General features: G+C 41.7%; 2 protein-coding genes across 4 annotated transcripts; one reads left to right on the top strand and one right to left on the bottom strand.

The window, feature by feature from the left end:
* snapc3 (small nuclear RNA activating complex, polypeptide 3) lies at positions 1–5530 on the top strand. The gene is made up of 9 exons (XM_046416622.1): positions 1–263; positions 1372–1455; positions 1553–1631; positions 1729–1833; positions 1958–2107; positions 2289–2371; positions 3486–3644; positions 5045–5152; positions 5247–5530. Exons 1-9 carry the CDS (start codon positions 31–33, stop codon positions 5392–5394), a joined length of 1149 nt encoding a protein of 382 aa, XP_046272578.1. The 5' UTR covers positions 1–30; the 3' UTR covers positions 5395–5530.
* A 427-nt stretch (positions 5531–5957) lies between these two features.
* On the bottom strand, positions 5958–15960 carry psip1a (PC4 and SFRS1 interacting protein 1a). 3 transcript variants are annotated; one of them, XM_046416590.1, is made up of 17 exons: positions 15810–15960; positions 15246–15335; positions 14889–14965; positions 14494–14632; positions 14030–14119; positions 13580–13684; positions 12358–12417; positions 12221–12281; positions 11913–12006; positions 11411–11591; positions 11217–11296; positions 10892–10947; positions 10464–10534; positions 9181–9282; positions 8867–9068; positions 7783–7882; positions 5958–6687 (listed from the first exon to the last, which is right to left on the bottom strand). In XM_046416590.1, the coding sequence occupies exons 1-17, from the start codon at positions 15888–15890 to the stop codon at positions 6657–6659; spliced, it is 1620 nt and encodes a 539-aa protein (XP_046272546.1). In that variant the 5' UTR covers positions 15891–15960; the 3' UTR covers positions 5958–6656. The 3 variants fall into 3 exon arrangements, with proteins under 3 accessions (XP_046272546.1, XP_046272554.1, XP_046272563.1); XM_046416598.1 differs by lacking the exon at positions 15810–15960 and adding an exon at positions 15729–15772; XM_046416607.1 differs by lacking the exon at positions 13580–13684.
* Between the last annotated feature and the right edge of the window lie 467 nt (positions 15961–16427).

Below are 16427 nucleotides of genomic sequence, written 5' to 3'. Positions count from 1 at the left end.
CCATGATACTCCGCGCACAGCTAGGAAAACATGGCGGCATCCAGACTTTCGACAGACTCTAACGCAAACATCCCAGACTATGAATATGACGATGTTAACACCAAGCCGTTTCATATCGGCTCTTTCAGAAACGAGTGGCTGAGTCGACTGAAGCCGAGCAACTACTCCTACGAGCAGGAGGACGAGGACACATTTAGTGCTAACTTTGCGAAAGAGATGGGGATCAGCGCGGAGACCATGGCTGACCTCAAATCCATCTGCAGGTATGCGCACCAACGTCCGCTTGACGTTCAGCTCAGCTAACGGTTTGTAGCAGTTTTCAAACAGCAAACCCGAATGGCGTCTCATGAAAGTGTCTCTCGTAGCGCCTCTTTCACTTTCCCCTGCGTCTCTGCTTGTGACAACCAAACAAGTTACGTTGTATCAGGGCCCTATTCGATCAATAAAACCTCAATATAACGTCATATTACATAATTGAGTGTAAAAGAATTTGACGCCACGTTATGGCATCACATCACATGAAATTCAAAAACACAAGCATTTCAGGCAGTGGTCTAACATGGAGACATTACATTAAAAATAAGAAAACAAACATGAAACCACTGGAGTACAGTCCAGTACACTTCAGAGGTAAATATTGTGCTTCACTACAGCGATCTTGAGTCCTACAGATCAACTTGAGTTACTTTATTGAGTTAAGACTTTTGCACACAAAAGCATATGAAGAGCTTGTGAAATCCGTTTGGTTATTTACCCAGCAGTATGAAGAGGTACAGCTGAAATGATTAGTCGATTAATCAGTTTGTGGATGGCTAAAATTAGCTGGCAGTTATTTGGATAATCTTTGGGTCATTCTGTTAGCAAAACGTGTTATAATATCCTTTTAAAGTTGTATTATTATTATTATTATTATTTTACCAATTTTAAGTTATTTTTAATGATTTTGAGGTTTTCACTGTTGGTGGGACAGAGCAAAGCGACATGAAGGAGTCGAATTGTTTACATGACCCAGATAGCAGGCGTATGAGTAACAATGTTAATCACTATCACATTTTCAATTCATTTTTATTTTTAACTTTGAATTTCCTGCAAGGATCTAGCATCAAGTAAAGCAAATGACCAGTTTCTGCTTCTCCAACTATGGCATTTGTACGACTTTTATGTATCTGATGTTGTGTCCCAAAGATTTATAATATGCTTGAACAGTTGCGCACACAGTGAATATTCTGCACATTTTTGCTCACCTTTGGACCAAAGCAATTTTGTTTTTTGTTTGTCTGTAAATGGCTGCCTTGTGTCAGTTTTCACCGTGTTTACAAACTAGTTACTTGACTTTGTTCCTATTTTTTTTTTTTCTTCGGTCCTTTCCAGTCTTGAGTCACTCCGTTGCCATCCCGAGGACCAGCAGCACGATCCAGACGTTGTGCCTCCAGATCCAACGCTGAAGACATTAGTGTATAGCTTATTCTGCCATTCTTACACTTTAAATTGTGCCTTGGATAAACCAACAGCGTGTAAACAAACTCGGTGCTCTGTGATTTCTTTTGAACAGACAAAGAAAAAAGAAACAAGATTACAAAGCTTCTCTGAAAGTCACCAAGAACAGACACGACCTCTACGCAGATGAACTGGTGGGTGTCAGCCAGTAAGATCAGAAACAAGAATAGCACTTTGTACTATACGCTCATGTGTCTTACTATAAGGCTCGGTTCTCTGTGTGATTTCCAGGAGCGTTTAACTGTTGGGAGGAAACCAGACTCGACAGGTGACATGATCCCTGAAGGAGAGCTCATCCTAACCATCAACGTCTACTACCCGGCTGTTATTGAGAAAGTGAGCTTTTATCTTTCTAAGATTGCCAAAAACCTGACAGATCTTATCCAGGCATTTATTTTTCCCCCCTCAGTGTTATTCTCCACAGTTCTAACGTTTTCCTTCCATTCCCGTCCCCCCTCAGTTTAATTACATCAGACCCCACATGACCCTGCTCATGACGGGCTCCCACACCCTGGCTGAGCTCAGGGATGCGATCTGCTGTGTCAGCGACTTGCAAGTGTGTGGAGAGTTCAGCAATGCGCCGGACGTGGTTCCGGACTTCATAAGCAAAGTAAGCACATGTCCGGTTTATCTGCAGTCCCAGGCACTCTGCAGGATCTGAACATAATTGTTTTGTAACACTGTGTATCCGCACAGATGTGGCCATTGTGGTGTAATTACCCTGACTGCACCACTCAGTTTAAGAATTTTACATTATTCTTACAGTAATCTTTTCATGTTTTCTGTTTCAGGATCACTTCAAGTCAGCTTTCTTTTACTTTGAAGGAGTTTTCTATAACGACACGCGATTCCCAGAGTGTCAGGACATCAGCATGTAAGTCTAGTGTGCAACAATACAGTGTCTACACCGACCAGCCGCCACATTAAAACCACCTGCTTAATATTTTGGAGGTATCCCTTCCAAGGGGGACATGTGACCCGTCAGGGGAAGGGACACAGCACCTCTGGGGGTATTTTGTGGTCACTGGCATTGGAATGTTGGATCCTTTGGTCTTGTGCATTGAGGGTGGGGCCTCCAGGTGGGATGCACAGGATCAGGTTGAGATCTGGGGAGTCTGCAGACTGTTGTTGTGGTACTTTAGACATTCCTGAGCTGTTTATTTGAAATGTGACGGGGCACATTGTCCAGCTGGCGTGGGGGTGCTGCTGCTGAGAGCCATTGCCATGGGTGGGGTGTATTTGGTCTGCGATGTTAAAATGGGTGGTGTGTGTCAGAGAACATCCGCACGATTGCCAGAATCCAAGATTTCCCCACAGAACATTGAATTGTAAACACATGATTAATGTTATTGACTTCACCTGTCATTGGTTTTAATGTGGCTGATTGGTTTATACTGCAGAGCAGGCCATGGATTCACTGGTATACTACTACTTATCACCCTAAATGTCACTTATGCAATCTCATGGTAACAACATGAACAAAGACATCTTGGTGTTAGAGGATATTAATTGATTCCTTGTGATTCTTAGTCAGATTAAGGTCAAGATGTTGACATTTACTAAAATAGTCACTCTCACAAGCCGAGCAGAGAAGGCGGGTAGAAATAGTGCAGAATGTTGCGCTTCACTTTCTTCCATTTATACTCTGAAATACTGTGGAAAAACTTGTACTTGGAAAGAGCTGTGGGAGTGGTGATGTTGTGGTTTTCCTACAAGAACAAAAAAAATATTCTCGGGCATGTTGCTCTATTCATTCATCTGAGTTTAAACCAAAATCACCCTGTTGCTGTCATTATTCTCTAGAGTCATATGTCCAATTAAAACCATCATCAGAAAGTGAAATCCTGTCTGTCGGATAAACACACAAAACACTGAACCCTATTAGGAAGTGGAACTTCAGTTCAATGTGATGTATTACTTCAGAATGAACAGGGATGAATTTGCGAGGATATTTTTAGTGATGCATCTTCCAATTGTTTGCAATACAGGACTATCATTGAATGGGCAAAGGCCCGCAACTTCCCAACGTACAGCCAGGCCAAGATGGAGGACACGCGATTCGTGGACCTGACGGTTAAAGTGGGCTTCCCATACCTCTACTGTCATCAGGGAGACTGCGAACATCTCGTCATCATCACAGACATCAGGTCGGTGCTGCTTTGTATCTCAATTTTGGCCCCGTTTTTTTAAATGACATCCTGAAGCAGCCAGGCAGCACGGTGGTGCAGTGGTTAGCACTGTCGCCTCACAGCAAGAGGGTTCCAGGTTCGAATTCCAGTCTGGGCCCTTCTGTGCATGTTCTCCCACAATCCCAAAAACATGCACATTACCCAGTGGTCAGCTGGGACAGGCTCCAGCCCCCCCCCCCCCGCGACCCTGACAGATAGGCGTACAAAGTGGATGAATGGATGGATACTGAAGCAGCCATCTAAACTTGTAACTTAATGTGCTGTTGATTTGTCATCCTTACGGGTCTTAAAGCACTTAATTTTTAAACATTTTTATTACTTTACCTTATTATATCTTCTTCATTACTCAAAATAAGCACAGAGCCTGGAAAGGGGGGCTGCTGCAGTCCTGCCCAAGTCTTCGCAGGTTTCTGTGTCATCTTGCCTTTGCATCGCAAGTACTGACCTCAGGGCAGCTCATTCCTTCCCAGGCTCTGTGCTCTCTAGTTGGAGGCTGTTCATCGCATCAGTTTGCTATTCAGCTGCCTTACTGACTAGCGCAAACAGATGCAAACACAAACAGAGCAGACAAATGATAGGATCAACACCTGGTCACCACAGGAAACACAAGAGAGATAAAATACAACAGCAGTCATAGCAGTAATTTAGGATGTCGTCTTGGCACCACATTAGCCTCACGCAGCTAGTGCAATGTTAGCTTGGTTAGCACTAAACCGAATGCAGAAAAAAACCCAACAAACTAAATTCCACTAAAACACAAATGTTGGCAAAATGACAAAAATCTGACCCAAGGTGCCTCCTGGCCTGTCACCCTCCTCTTTATTTTCGCATAACTCTGGATTATGTGGCTGCAACAGCTGGTTGGGAACATATTAAGTATAAAGTCAAAGCTCTCGAAAATACCCCTTCAGAATCAGATTGGCAACATCAAAGGCACTTCCTGTATGTTTTTACCCACTCCAGCAGCATGTCTTCTGATCCAGAGTCCAGATTGGTCTTCCTCACTCTCTGCCCTGATAAGCTATTTTTATACTACTGCTTGATTATATATATATATATTTGACACAAGATGTGATTTATCTGCATTTTCTACTCACTTTTCACATTTTCTGTAAGCTTTAAAAAGAAAGCCCTTCGTTGTCAGACAGGATTTGACTTCTCTCACAAGACCTTGTAGCTAATTGGGTTTCATCATACTGGGAAATGTGTAATAGTAGATGCTTCTGTGAGCAGATTTATCTTCGGTGTGCGCCACGGCAACCGCTGATGAAAACAGCTGTTAATGTCACAAATGTGAAACGAATCAGTGTTCTCATCACTCTGACTTTGAATGGCCCCGCTTCTTTTACACATTACAGATTGGCCCACAGGAACGACTGCCTGGACAGGAAGCTGTACCCGCTTCTCACGCACAAGAACAGGGTCACCACGCAGAAGTGTGCCGTTTGCCATGTCTTCATCGGGAGGTGTGTGTGTGCGTGTGTGTGTGTCAGCAGTGCTTGAGCAGATTTGGCATTTTCAAACTCTAAATACGAGTTAACCATTCCTGACTCTTCCCAGGTGGTTCACTACCAACGACCAGTTTGCTCCAAGTAACCCTTGTCTCTTCTGTGACAAGTGCTTCCGGATGCTGCACTACGACGCTCAAGGCAACAAGCTGGGGAATTTCTTGGCCTACCCTTATGTGGACCGCGGTGCCTTCAACTGAGCCTTTCAACTGCTCACCTCCTTGATTTAATGCTGTATAATACAGTTATACGTTTTATATTTCAGAATGAAATGTTTCCACATTTTGCGAAACTTATACTTTCTTTAAAAAGAAAAATAAAAATGTTTTGGACTGATGTTTTCATTTTGCGTTTTGTTTGAAATAAACCAACATGGAAGGTTTATTTTACTGGCTTGTGAATTTCTTCAAGCAAATGCATTAAGACACTTAAGAGTTTCAGCAACCTCTTCAGGTTAGTACGTATTAAAGTAGTACTTGAGTAATCATTAATAGGCAGTGTAACCTTGTCTCAAATTTAGAAATTTTCTTAACATTAAATATTCATTGAATATTTGATTGATTGATTGAAATGAAAAAAGGTTCAGATGATATTAAAGATTATAAGATTCTCAACAGTGTGGCCACAGAACTAACATCCACCAGATAACATGGTAAAATGGGCAAAGTCTAGTAAAAAGCTTAAATCAACAGACAAGAGGTCTGTTGTTGAGGTGTTCTGTGAAATCGATGTGAACACGTTTCATTTACGACAAAATCAGCACTACACAGTATGTCCGACTTTATTATGGGATGCTGAAACAGGTCATCAGACAGGCACAAAAAAATACTCTTATTTACATCTATGTTAAAACAACCAACTTTTAAAAACAGACAATTGAACATGGTTGAGAAAACTTGGCAAAATAAACTTTGGCAAACTCCAGAATTTCCTGCTTGTGCATCTGAAGAGATTGCTAATCTATAAAATGTTAACAGAGTCCGATAGGATTAATTAAATGTGGTAATGAAGCTCCTAACTACGACTACAGCGCAGTAGTTCCAATAATCTAAGCAAAGTTAAGCTCAAACTGTTGATTCTGTAATGTAAAAAATGCATTTAAATGCATGTGGAAGGATAGTACAATCAGAAGCATCTATTTGAACTGAAAACAGTTCAGCGCCGCAGATCTACGACTTCTCACTCTTGACAAAACCGTTACTCAAATTCAACAAATGAGACATGAGCACATGATAAAAGGTGCCAGAGAGGTTAAGATTACACAAAGTAAAAAAAAAATATATATTCAGTCAGTCAGTCAGTCAGTCAGAGTGGAGGAGGTTCATGCACTGAAACCTTTGAGAAACATCACTGATGGACAGAGTCAGCAAACTGGACACCTGCATGCCAGTCAGTCCAGTTTGCACAAAGGTCGTGTGAACACAGCAGCAAATATCTTCTTTTCTTCAGACATGTAGGACAGTCAGGTGGACTCTTCCTGAGCTTTAGGGGCACTGCAGTCAAAGAAAACAAACAAAGATGTCAGAACTGTAACTTCTCCGCCTCCACTGTTAACAAATGATTAAAAACACAGCAGTGAGCCACGCTGTTGGTCTGATTGACTAGGGTTGTTTTTTTTTTGTTTGTTTTGAGTACAATCATCACGGTTGCTTAGTCACCAGAGCATCCAAATCAATTTACATCTTAAGTAGGAATCTATAGGATCAAAATTAGGAAAGCCTGTAAGTACTGAGACCATATGGGATCATCATCTCCAGGTTAGACTACTGCAGCTCTCTTCTGTCAGGCACCTCCCATAAGTCCATCTCGCACCTTCAAGTCATTCACAACCCAGCAGCCACGATTCTCCTATCTTAGCCTCCATCCATTGGCTGCCAGTCCATTTTAGAGCTGATTTTAAGATTTTACTGATCATTTTTAAAGCACACCAGGCTCTGACCCCAACAGAGTTGTTATCCCTGTATGAGCCAGGCCGCAGCCTCAGATCCTCAGGGTGGGGTCTTTCTGGTCGATCCAAAGTGGAGGTTTTGGAACGACCTGCCCGAGGAGGTAAGGTCTGTAAGCTCGGCGACTTCTTTTAAATCGCTTCTTAAAGCCGATTTTTATAGACTGGCTTATACGTGATGTCGTCTTTTACCGTCCTTTCATCTTATTCTGTTTTAAATTCTCAATTTCCTACATTTATTACCGTCCTTGTTTCGTAGGTTTTTAAATTTTCCAAGTTCCAACATTTTGTCAATTAATTGCCTACATTTACTTACTTACTGTATATATTGCTCTTATGTTTTATCTGTAGTTTCTGATTTTAACTGATTACGAAGCACTTTTGGAACCTGTTTTTTAAAAAGTGATATATTAATAAAGTTATTATTTTTCTTATATTATTACTTGTATAACGTATTTGAAAAACATTTGTCAAGTAGTTTCTGGTGCGAGTACGAGGACCAAACCTCAGACAAAACTTTTAGGGGCAAAGTTTAAAAATCACAAAAGTCAAATAATTGAGTGTTACAGATTAAAAGCAGTGATGGCTTCTTTTGGTTGACACTTTGTGTGAACACACGTGTACTTCGTATGTGTGAACAAACCTGTGATGTTCTCCAGCTGAGGTGTCTTCAGGGAGCTTCTCCCTCTCGGCCTCCTGCTGCTTCTTCTCTTCGGGGCTGGTGTCGCCGTTTGTCATCTTGTCTTCAGGCGGCACGCAGAGAGACACACAGACTCAGTCAGACAGCACATCACGTCACAAACCGAAACCACCACAGAGAGGGGAACCCACAGGAGCATGTGATGACACATGCTGAGCTCCAGACCTTACCGTGCTAACTACGATTTTCCGTCCATTTGGCATGCCTAGCTACAGAAAAGAGAGAGCTCTCACAGAGGAACAAATTTTTTAATTACTGTATGAACATCAGAGTGAGTCAACTGAGCGAGAACATGACTGCAGACCTCTGTTTACTGTCTGCGTCACTGAAAGCCTTTAAGGCAGTTAGGTTTAAGAGCACCTCAGTGGTGGTAATGAGGGAGGGGCAAGCATGGCTTTTTTACTTTCCCCGAGCAGACTGAACTGATGACCTCCTGGTGATAAGCCGGTTTCGCTAACCTTAAGGCCTTCACCACCCTTAACAGAGCTGTTACACTGCACTGCAGGCTTCCAAATAGCTCATTGTCAAGTTACTCCTCCTGTACATTAGCAACTTGTATAAAGCAATTACGATTAGGAATAAAGATGATCAGCAGCCGAGTCAGAAAAAGAACATTAAAGCCACCCATTGCCCAAGTCAGTTCTTTGAGTTGATGTGTTGGGGAACAAAAAATGGATCTGATTGATTACAGATTACAGATGGGTCAGACCATCTCCAAAACAGCACGTCTCATTTGTTGGGGTTCTTTTAAGGCTGACTCAAATGTGCCCGTGAGGTCAATGCGCAACGCCGACAAGTGCTAAAAGCAACGCAGCCCGGATGGGGTAATTATGGTCAATCTGACAACAATGTGTTTGAAGACGTCAAAGATGAAAGAAGTCCACATGTGCCTCTCTGTGAGGCACTAGACTCCATCAGCAAGAGGCTGTGAGGAAAGAAACAATCAGGAGATCCCACAGCATATGTTCTAATCGTGTCACTTCACTGTGAGTAACTAAGAACCGACAGAAAAGTGGAAAAACAGTACCAGAGTTGTTCTCCTTGGCTTGTTCCACTCTCTTCAGTGCTCCTTTCTTGGCTTCCTCGTGCTGCCGCTGCTCGGCTAAAGACTTGTTGAGCACCTGGCTGAGCACACAGTCACCTTCTCCAACCAGAAACATACTCTTAAACTTGTTATACAACATGGTCGCCTTGTCCATGATGTCCTGACTGGCCTTGAATCTGCGAATCTAAAACATGAAAAAAAAAAGAAATGTATAAACGTCTATGCTTAGAAACACAAACTGGTGTCGTCTGGTCTTACTTTAAGTGGATTGTGCATAAATCAATGAGGCAATTTACCTTCTTCAGTGTGGCAATAAGTTCACTGTGTTTCTGCAGGTGTTGGGTTGTGACTTGAAGGGCACCAATCTCATCCAATGCATCCAAGCACTTCTTCACGTCCTGGTGAGGTGAGAGCAGGAATGAAAGTGATATGGAAGTAAGCACAAGCCAACAGAGGTAAGAAACAAAAAGGCGAAAAAAACACTGGAGCAATAAAGAGAAACTTGAGCCAATTATCAAAATTAAGCACAGGATAGTAAAAACAAAAAACAAACAAAAAACAAACCATACATATGTTTTTTACTGTAATGTAACGTACACAGATCAGCCACAACATTAAAGCCACTGAGAGGTGAAGTGAATAACATTAATCACTAGTTTACAATGCAACGTTCTGCCTGGAAACTTTGGGTTGTGGCAAAATAACCGCCAGAGGTCCCATGTCCCCACCTCCACCTGACAGGTCAGACCTGTTTTGGCAGCACAAAGGGGAGCTACAAAACATTAAGCAGGTGGTTTTACACACACTGGAGATGACTTTTATTTCCTAAGAAGTGTGTTGGAGTGATGGCTGATTATAATGCTGGAACTACCTTTTAAAAGTGGTGGGCATTAAAGGATCTTGCAGGACTCAGATATAGCAACAGAAACTTTGTCTGATGGCTTTGGCTTAGCATGCTGAACAACATTCTTAAAACTGTCCTCATTCAGGACTTCACTAGGAATTAGAAGTAGAACCGGACACGTTTTCCTAATTTTAGATTACATATGACAAATTATTGTTGTGGTTTACCATCTCTTTTCGGGTGACTTGAAAAGAGGGAATTCATTTTTGAAAAATCGTAAAACATCGACGTGTTGTGTGTGTCCCGAGTTCTGAGGTCGCTAACGGGGGTCACACATGACAGCGTCTGACTCTCGCATTGCTGAGGTCACTCTATGGTCCTGTGAATGACAGGAACCAGCTTTACTGTCAAATCAGTGTCGCAATCCAAATTGTTCTGGTCATAGTTTTAAGGTCACGCGCAGACACCTTCAGCGGATCTGTGACTCACCATGTTTAGTTAAAAGAAACGTGAAGCGAGTCGCAGGGTGACTTTAACACACACTCACGCTATTTTACCCCTGAAGACACACAACACAAGGGATTCTGGGACACATCAAATACTCCAAAAATATACATCCACAAGTGAATGAAAGTGTTCTGTTTCACATCGTTTTATGGACAGCTGATATGAACAAACATTGATTTGCAACGTTGACTCTGTCATCTGCCAGTGGAGTACGAGCGGTTAACTTACAGCATTGTCAATTTTCAGTGAAATCTTGATTTCACTGTGTAGTCTCTGGAGTTTCAAGTCAGTTGATATTTCTGTGGCCAAGAGAAAAGAAAACATTACGATGGAAATGGTTTTGCTTACATTACCATCAAAAAACACGTTCTTCACACACACATGTCGGTGTGTTTTTGTTTAGCTGAAACGAAGTGGGTTTTCTCTGCCTGAACATGAGGCTCCCGCAGTGTAGCAAAGGGAGAAAACCTTGCATTTAGTCAGGCAAAACAAAAACCCTGTGGAGGATTAATTATGAAAACCTTGAAGCGTAACATTAGCGTAAGCGTTAATTCATGATCTTAAATTTACATCACCGCAAGTTAAGGTTCAGTTCCAATTGTCTTATCGCTACCTAATCACTACCACAAGTCTTGAAGTCTTTGAACTTTACTTACCTTTTTTCTTGACTCCACTCCTCTCTTCATTTTTCTTCCCATCATCTTTGTTTGGCCTGAAAAACAAAATAAGCACTCCTAATGATTTTTAGTGTCATAAACATGACAAACACAAGCAGCTTCTACATAAAATATAATTTACGATCCCATTTAATATTAAAAATCAAGTTCAAATATCTTTAATGTATCAATTTCTGGTTATTCCTAAAAGCTTTTCTCTTCAGATAACTGTGAGATTAACTACGATTGGATTGTTGGCTGTTGATCAAACCACAATAAGCAACACGAGGACATCATTTCAGATGGATATTACATGCACACGTACTCTCTCATTTCATCTGCTTTCCGCCGTCGCACATCTTTGTCCATTTCTGAGTTCGGGTGTTTCTTTCTGGCTTTGTTTTTCTGAGATTAAAAAGAAAATCAAGCGCAAGTGAAAGCGTCGCACGGACTGTTCGTGTCTAGAAACAATGTTAGTGCTTCGAACTGCGGAGATGTTCGCGTGGACAGGACACCTGCCTCTTCATCGTCAGAGCCCGAGGAGGTGTCATCCCTGGACTGCTTCTTCTTCTTGGCTTCGGGCTCCTTTCCCTCTGCGTCCTTTCCTTTGCCCTCCTCCTTCTTTCTCTTCTCCTCCTCTCCACTCTTAGACTTGTCCTCCGGTGCCCTCTTCCTCTTTCTGTCCGACTCAGCAGTGTCCCTACAAAAAAAAAAAAACAAGGAGAGAGAAAGGGTCTGTTACGACAAAGAATGGAGAATATCTAAATGGAATTATAATTGCTGCAATAGTTCCAATGTAGCTGTAAGCAGCCACGAGCAATGCCCACACACGTCGTCAACTCATGTTGTTTATAAAGGTTCAACTGCATCATCGATTTGACAAAACTGTGTCAGTTTTACAGAATATGAAGTTTGATTTTTTTGGGCCCAGTGTTGTACAACAAACAGATTTTTTTTCCCCTCTTCTTTTGAATTTTGCTTTGCAGGTGTATGTTGTGTGTTTTCATCTTCATGTAGTTACATTTCACTTCCTGATCCTTGCTGCTCCTGCTGCTGAAGCAAAAGCAACTTCTCACTTTTAGGCTTCCTGCCTCTTCGTTTGGGACCCTCCCCACCTGGTCACGTTGGCACAAAACATGGCACATAAAGACACACCATAAATCCAGTGTATGCGAAAGCAGAGCCGAAGACACACAACTTTAAAATAAAGTTAAAACATCTTACAATTCTACTACGCAACATGTCCGTCGATGTGACGTATTCTCTCATATTTGTTGTATAGTGTCGATCACCATTATGAATACCAACGGCACAGTGAATCCTGCTTACCTGAGGCACTAACAGGACTAGCAGGAGCATCATCTTTTTCAGTCTCCTGCTCAGCATCACTCTGGAAAAAAACAACAATGACATACATCATAAAATATACCCTATGAACCAAATGTAATGACTAAATTACTACCCACCTTTTTCTTTCTTCCTCTCTTGGCTTTGGGAACATCTGTGGATTCCTTCTGAGCCGAGCCCTAAAAATGTGACACCTTGTGTTTATTTCATCCTGTAATCCCGACATTTAACTCAACTGTCTCCTCTTTAATCTAACGTGAACGGCTGCTAAAATAAAAGCCAGGTGGCGTACACGTCAAGTGGACAACTTAGCATACATTCAGGCCCTCTTGGATTATCTGATCCGTCCCACTTCTACCCTCCTCTTAATGAGAACAAATTAAATGCTTGGACCAACTGCACCATCTAGTGTATAATTTTGTTATTACACCTTGTGGGGTAATTCATGTGTTTCATTAACAATAACTGTGTCCAAATTCCACACACACTAACTAAACACAATATATACTACGTACTAATATTTAAAGTATACAGGTTTGGTTTTGTATATCATCATGACCATCCTGTGAAAACCACAACAACAACAACAGGGTAAACTAACAGCACAATTAAACATTAGAAGCATTTTAACGAACTTATTCGGGTATATATGTGTTTATAGTCAGGAATTGGGACACGGTTTTAACTATTAAGTATTACAGAGACAGCAGGGAAATGTCAAAGTAACTAAAAAAACAAACAAGCACCTGATCGTGTGCAGAATACATATAGAAACTGAGACACAACTTACCTTTCTCCGACACACACACACACACACACACACACACACAGAAAACCGTGCAAAAATAAAATATCAACTGATTTCAGGCAGCAGTTCGGTGAATATGTGGACAGGGAAAGGCAAGAAATGGAAAGCAATAATACAAGTTGTTAGGGTGGTCCCAGAGAGGTAAATCAGAAAAGAAACCAAACTTTCCAGTTATTTTCAAGTTTCACACAGAGTTAATTTCCCCAAATATAAATCACTTTGATCCAGAGGCAGCTGTGCTTACCTGACATTATTTAATCTTTATTTTTAGTGGAGACACACGGGGACTGTCCAATCTGAATGTCTATCTGACTGATTGTAAGTCAGTTGTCACCTCAATACCATTAACACAGCAAACCCAGACAAGGCGCTCTAATCAAGACATCAAGCAACAACACAAGTTCGTGGCCGCCCAACAAAAACAGAAACAAACCACCAATTGAAAAACCACCCAAGTGCCGCATGCTTTCCCACAGGAAGGGGATGAGGGGACCTGCACCGCTTTATGGGATCTCAGCATGCAAAGTACGTACATCCTGGTTCTGAGGAACCTGCTCAGAGTTCAGAGACCCTTCCTCCTCCTCCTCCTCCTCCTCCTCCTCCTCCTCATTCTCCTTCTCAGCCTCACTTCCTGGAACCTGAATGCACCCAAGACACAGCATAGGATGCAGTGTGGTGGGATAAACGAGTCTTGAAAGGGAGAAAGGTTAGCGAGTATCCTTCTGTTCCAGACGCTACTCTTAGCATACATGTCTTTTAATCCACCGACACAAAATGAAACCATCAGTTTGTAAGTTATTGCCTCCACTGATGTGTAATTCAGTATGAAGCAGACAAACGACAGAGAAAGATCAAAGAAAAACAGCAAACGAAGGAGGAAGCTGACAACGTAGACAGGAACGCACCAGCAGCAGGTAAATGCAGTGAAGCGACTGTGTCTGTATTTACTTGTGGATGATAGATTTTGAAGGGCAAAACCTTACTTTGGATTTTATCCCCTTGTCATCTGCTTCTTCTTCAGCCTCTGGGCTGCTGTCCGAATCTTTTTCAGTAAATGATTCTGGGGGAACCGGCTTGAAACAGAAGAAAAAAAACACAGTTTGCTACTAAGCTCCAAACCAACAGCTTCAACAGTGATGCCGAGCAGGGATTAGGCTTTTTCACCAGTCCAATCAGAGCCAGCATACAGTTGCATTACACATAGTAGCCTTTATCCACTCACTACAGAAAACCTTCACCACTCTTACATTTTTCAAGTGTAGTGTAGTACAAGCACTTCAAAAATGATGATACAAAATGTAACTGAAGAATCTGTGAGCCAGAATGTTTTTGGACAAGCCTTTTTTTTCCTAAAGTCTTCATGTCAGCCTGAGGCCAACATCTGGAGGAGAAATACTGAAAACTGACTTTGGAGGCGACAGAGAGGAGGAGGAGGAGGAGGAGGTACCTTGGGTGCAGTGAGTTCAACTTTTGGGTTGTTCTCAATCTCCCACAATCCTTCGTTGAATCCTTTCCTCTTGTTGGGCTTGGCGTATTTCTCTTTGTTTGGTAGGTACGGAAAGATATCTTTTGGGCCAAGAAATGCACTGTTTGAAAGAACATAATCCACAATGTTTGTATGCAACACCATTTGAATGCAGCCATTTACCATCTAAAATAATGTTTATGCTGTGAATTCCCTGTATGTCAAAACACAAATTTTCTTGCATCTCCTGCAGTTCATTCCATTTGTTCAGGCCATCCTGTGTAAGTAAAACATTAAATGCTACTTCAAGCACGCAGGTACAATGTACAGCCAGGAAGGAAGGAAATAACAAAGACTGATAGTGGCTGGTTACGAACGTTTCATGGGTGCCAAAAAAGAAGATTGGGAACTTGATATTGGATGGCTTCACTGCACCATCCGGGACTTCATCGATCTGGAAAAGAAATAGATAAAAAAATGAGTGATTACTTACATCCACAAACAGCAGAAACTTGTCATACTGCGTCCATATTCAAAATCAAACTGAACGCTTTCCTGTTTTTGTGATCAGTTTCTGTTTGTGTGCGCCTGTGGTTTGCGTCTGTGTCTCTTTGCTCTCTTCTGCTGGATGGATGCTTCCGCTTGCATTTTAATGTGAGGCCTAATGAGTTTAACTGTAAATATTAAATTAATAAATTTGCCTGACTTTGCCTATGATTAGAGCCCACACTTACTCTTGCAGGCCAGTGTGGATAGCCCTTCATCTTGGCAAAGATTAGATCACCGGGTTTCCAATCTCGAGCCATGCTGAACGTATTGCCAAGCTGTAAAAAAACACAAGACAAGTAAATAAACACCCGAACATATTTATACGTGTTTGTATTAAAAACAAATGCACTTGTTGAGATGGATCTCAAGAGCCACGCAAATCGTGTACACATTTCATTCAGTGCCCCTCCCCCTAACCACCACCAAGTGTCCGCAGTTCATTCAAACATGAAACTGATGATCAGTCCGACAAAAACAGTCATGTCTGACACACAGACACCGAATGTATCCCAGCTAATTTCACGGACACCTGGCAAGTCACTAAACACTAAGTAAACAAGTGCGTGACAAGATGTCAGCAGAGCAGAACGTCTCATCAACAAACAGACGCGCTAGCTAGCTTGCAGCTGTTTAATGCTACGGAAGCTACAACAACAATCTTCACCCACCACTAGCTTGCATAGACGTCTATAACAAAGCTAGATCTTATTAGCAGTTGAGTATATTGTTATGGAAGCACAAATTTTTACCAGCAAAATACACCGCTCCTTTTCCCCAAAGTCGGATGCACGTTTTCCGCTCCCGCGCAGGACGTCGGCAGGATATACCATTACTTGGCAGGACTGGGGGGGGGGTGTATTTTAATGATATATTGGTACACGTGTTTGGGATTTTTTTTTCGGAGATTTTCTTTTTGGGATTTTAGCAAAATAATAAGTACTTGTAAGTTAAAGCGCGAGTAATAATTACAACAAATGAAATTTCATTAGCGGACCTATTGGTGAAAGTATGCGTGCTGAGCATCTGGCCACTACAAAGATCGTCTACGTAGACTTGGGTTTAAAGACGGTTCTGGAAAAAGTGGGCGTCAACTTCCACGCATGCTCTCTTACCCCATAACTTATGTATAAACTACATATAACCATGCCAAACATCTTTGCCATAGAAATTTTTCTTTTTCTAAAAATATATGACTCATAAAATATACTTTTATTATGTTTTAAGAGGATTAGTGATTAAGTGTAAATCTCGGATGTCCTAGGTACTCGAAAATGGGATCAGAGTGGGAGCTCTGAAGCTGATCGTCTCTCCAGCTTGGTACTGATGCTGAGGCGGATGTAGAATACAAACCTTTGTGGAAATAGTTA

This window comes from Scatophagus argus, chromosome 2 (assembly GCF_020382885.2).
Source record: "Scatophagus argus isolate fScaArg1 chromosome 2, fScaArg1.pri, whole genome shotgun sequence".
Classification (NCBI taxonomy): domain Eukaryota; kingdom Metazoa; phylum Chordata; class Actinopteri; family Scatophagidae; genus Scatophagus; species Scatophagus argus.
The sequence above is the reverse complement of the archived record's forward strand: the minus strand, read 5'-3'. Positions and strand labels throughout refer to the sequence as shown.

Coding starts and splice junctions, on each gene's coding strand:
- snapc3 (XM_046416622.1), top strand. CDS start 31: ATGGCGGCATCCAGACTTTCGACAGACTCTAACGCAAACATCCCAGAC. Junction 3,645..5,044: donor GTCATCATCACAGACATCAG/GTCGGTGCTGCT, acceptor TACACATTACAG/ATTGGCCCACAGGAACGACT. Junction 5,153..5,246: donor TGCCATGTCTTCATCGGGAG/GTGTGTGTGTGC, acceptor GACTCTTCCCAG/GTGGTTCACTACCAACGACC.
- psip1a (XM_046416590.1), bottom strand. CDS start 15,890: ATGGTATATCCTGCCGACGTCCTGCGCGGGAGCGGAAAACGTGCATCC. Junction 12,007..12,220: donor TAGTCCTGTTAGTGCCTCAG/GTAAGCAGGATT, acceptor CAACGTGACCAG/GTGGGGAGGGTCCCAAACGA. Junction 10,535..10,891: donor GAGTGGAGTCAAGAAAAAAG/GTAAGTAAAGTT, acceptor TCTTGGCCACAG/AAATATCAACTGACTTGAAA.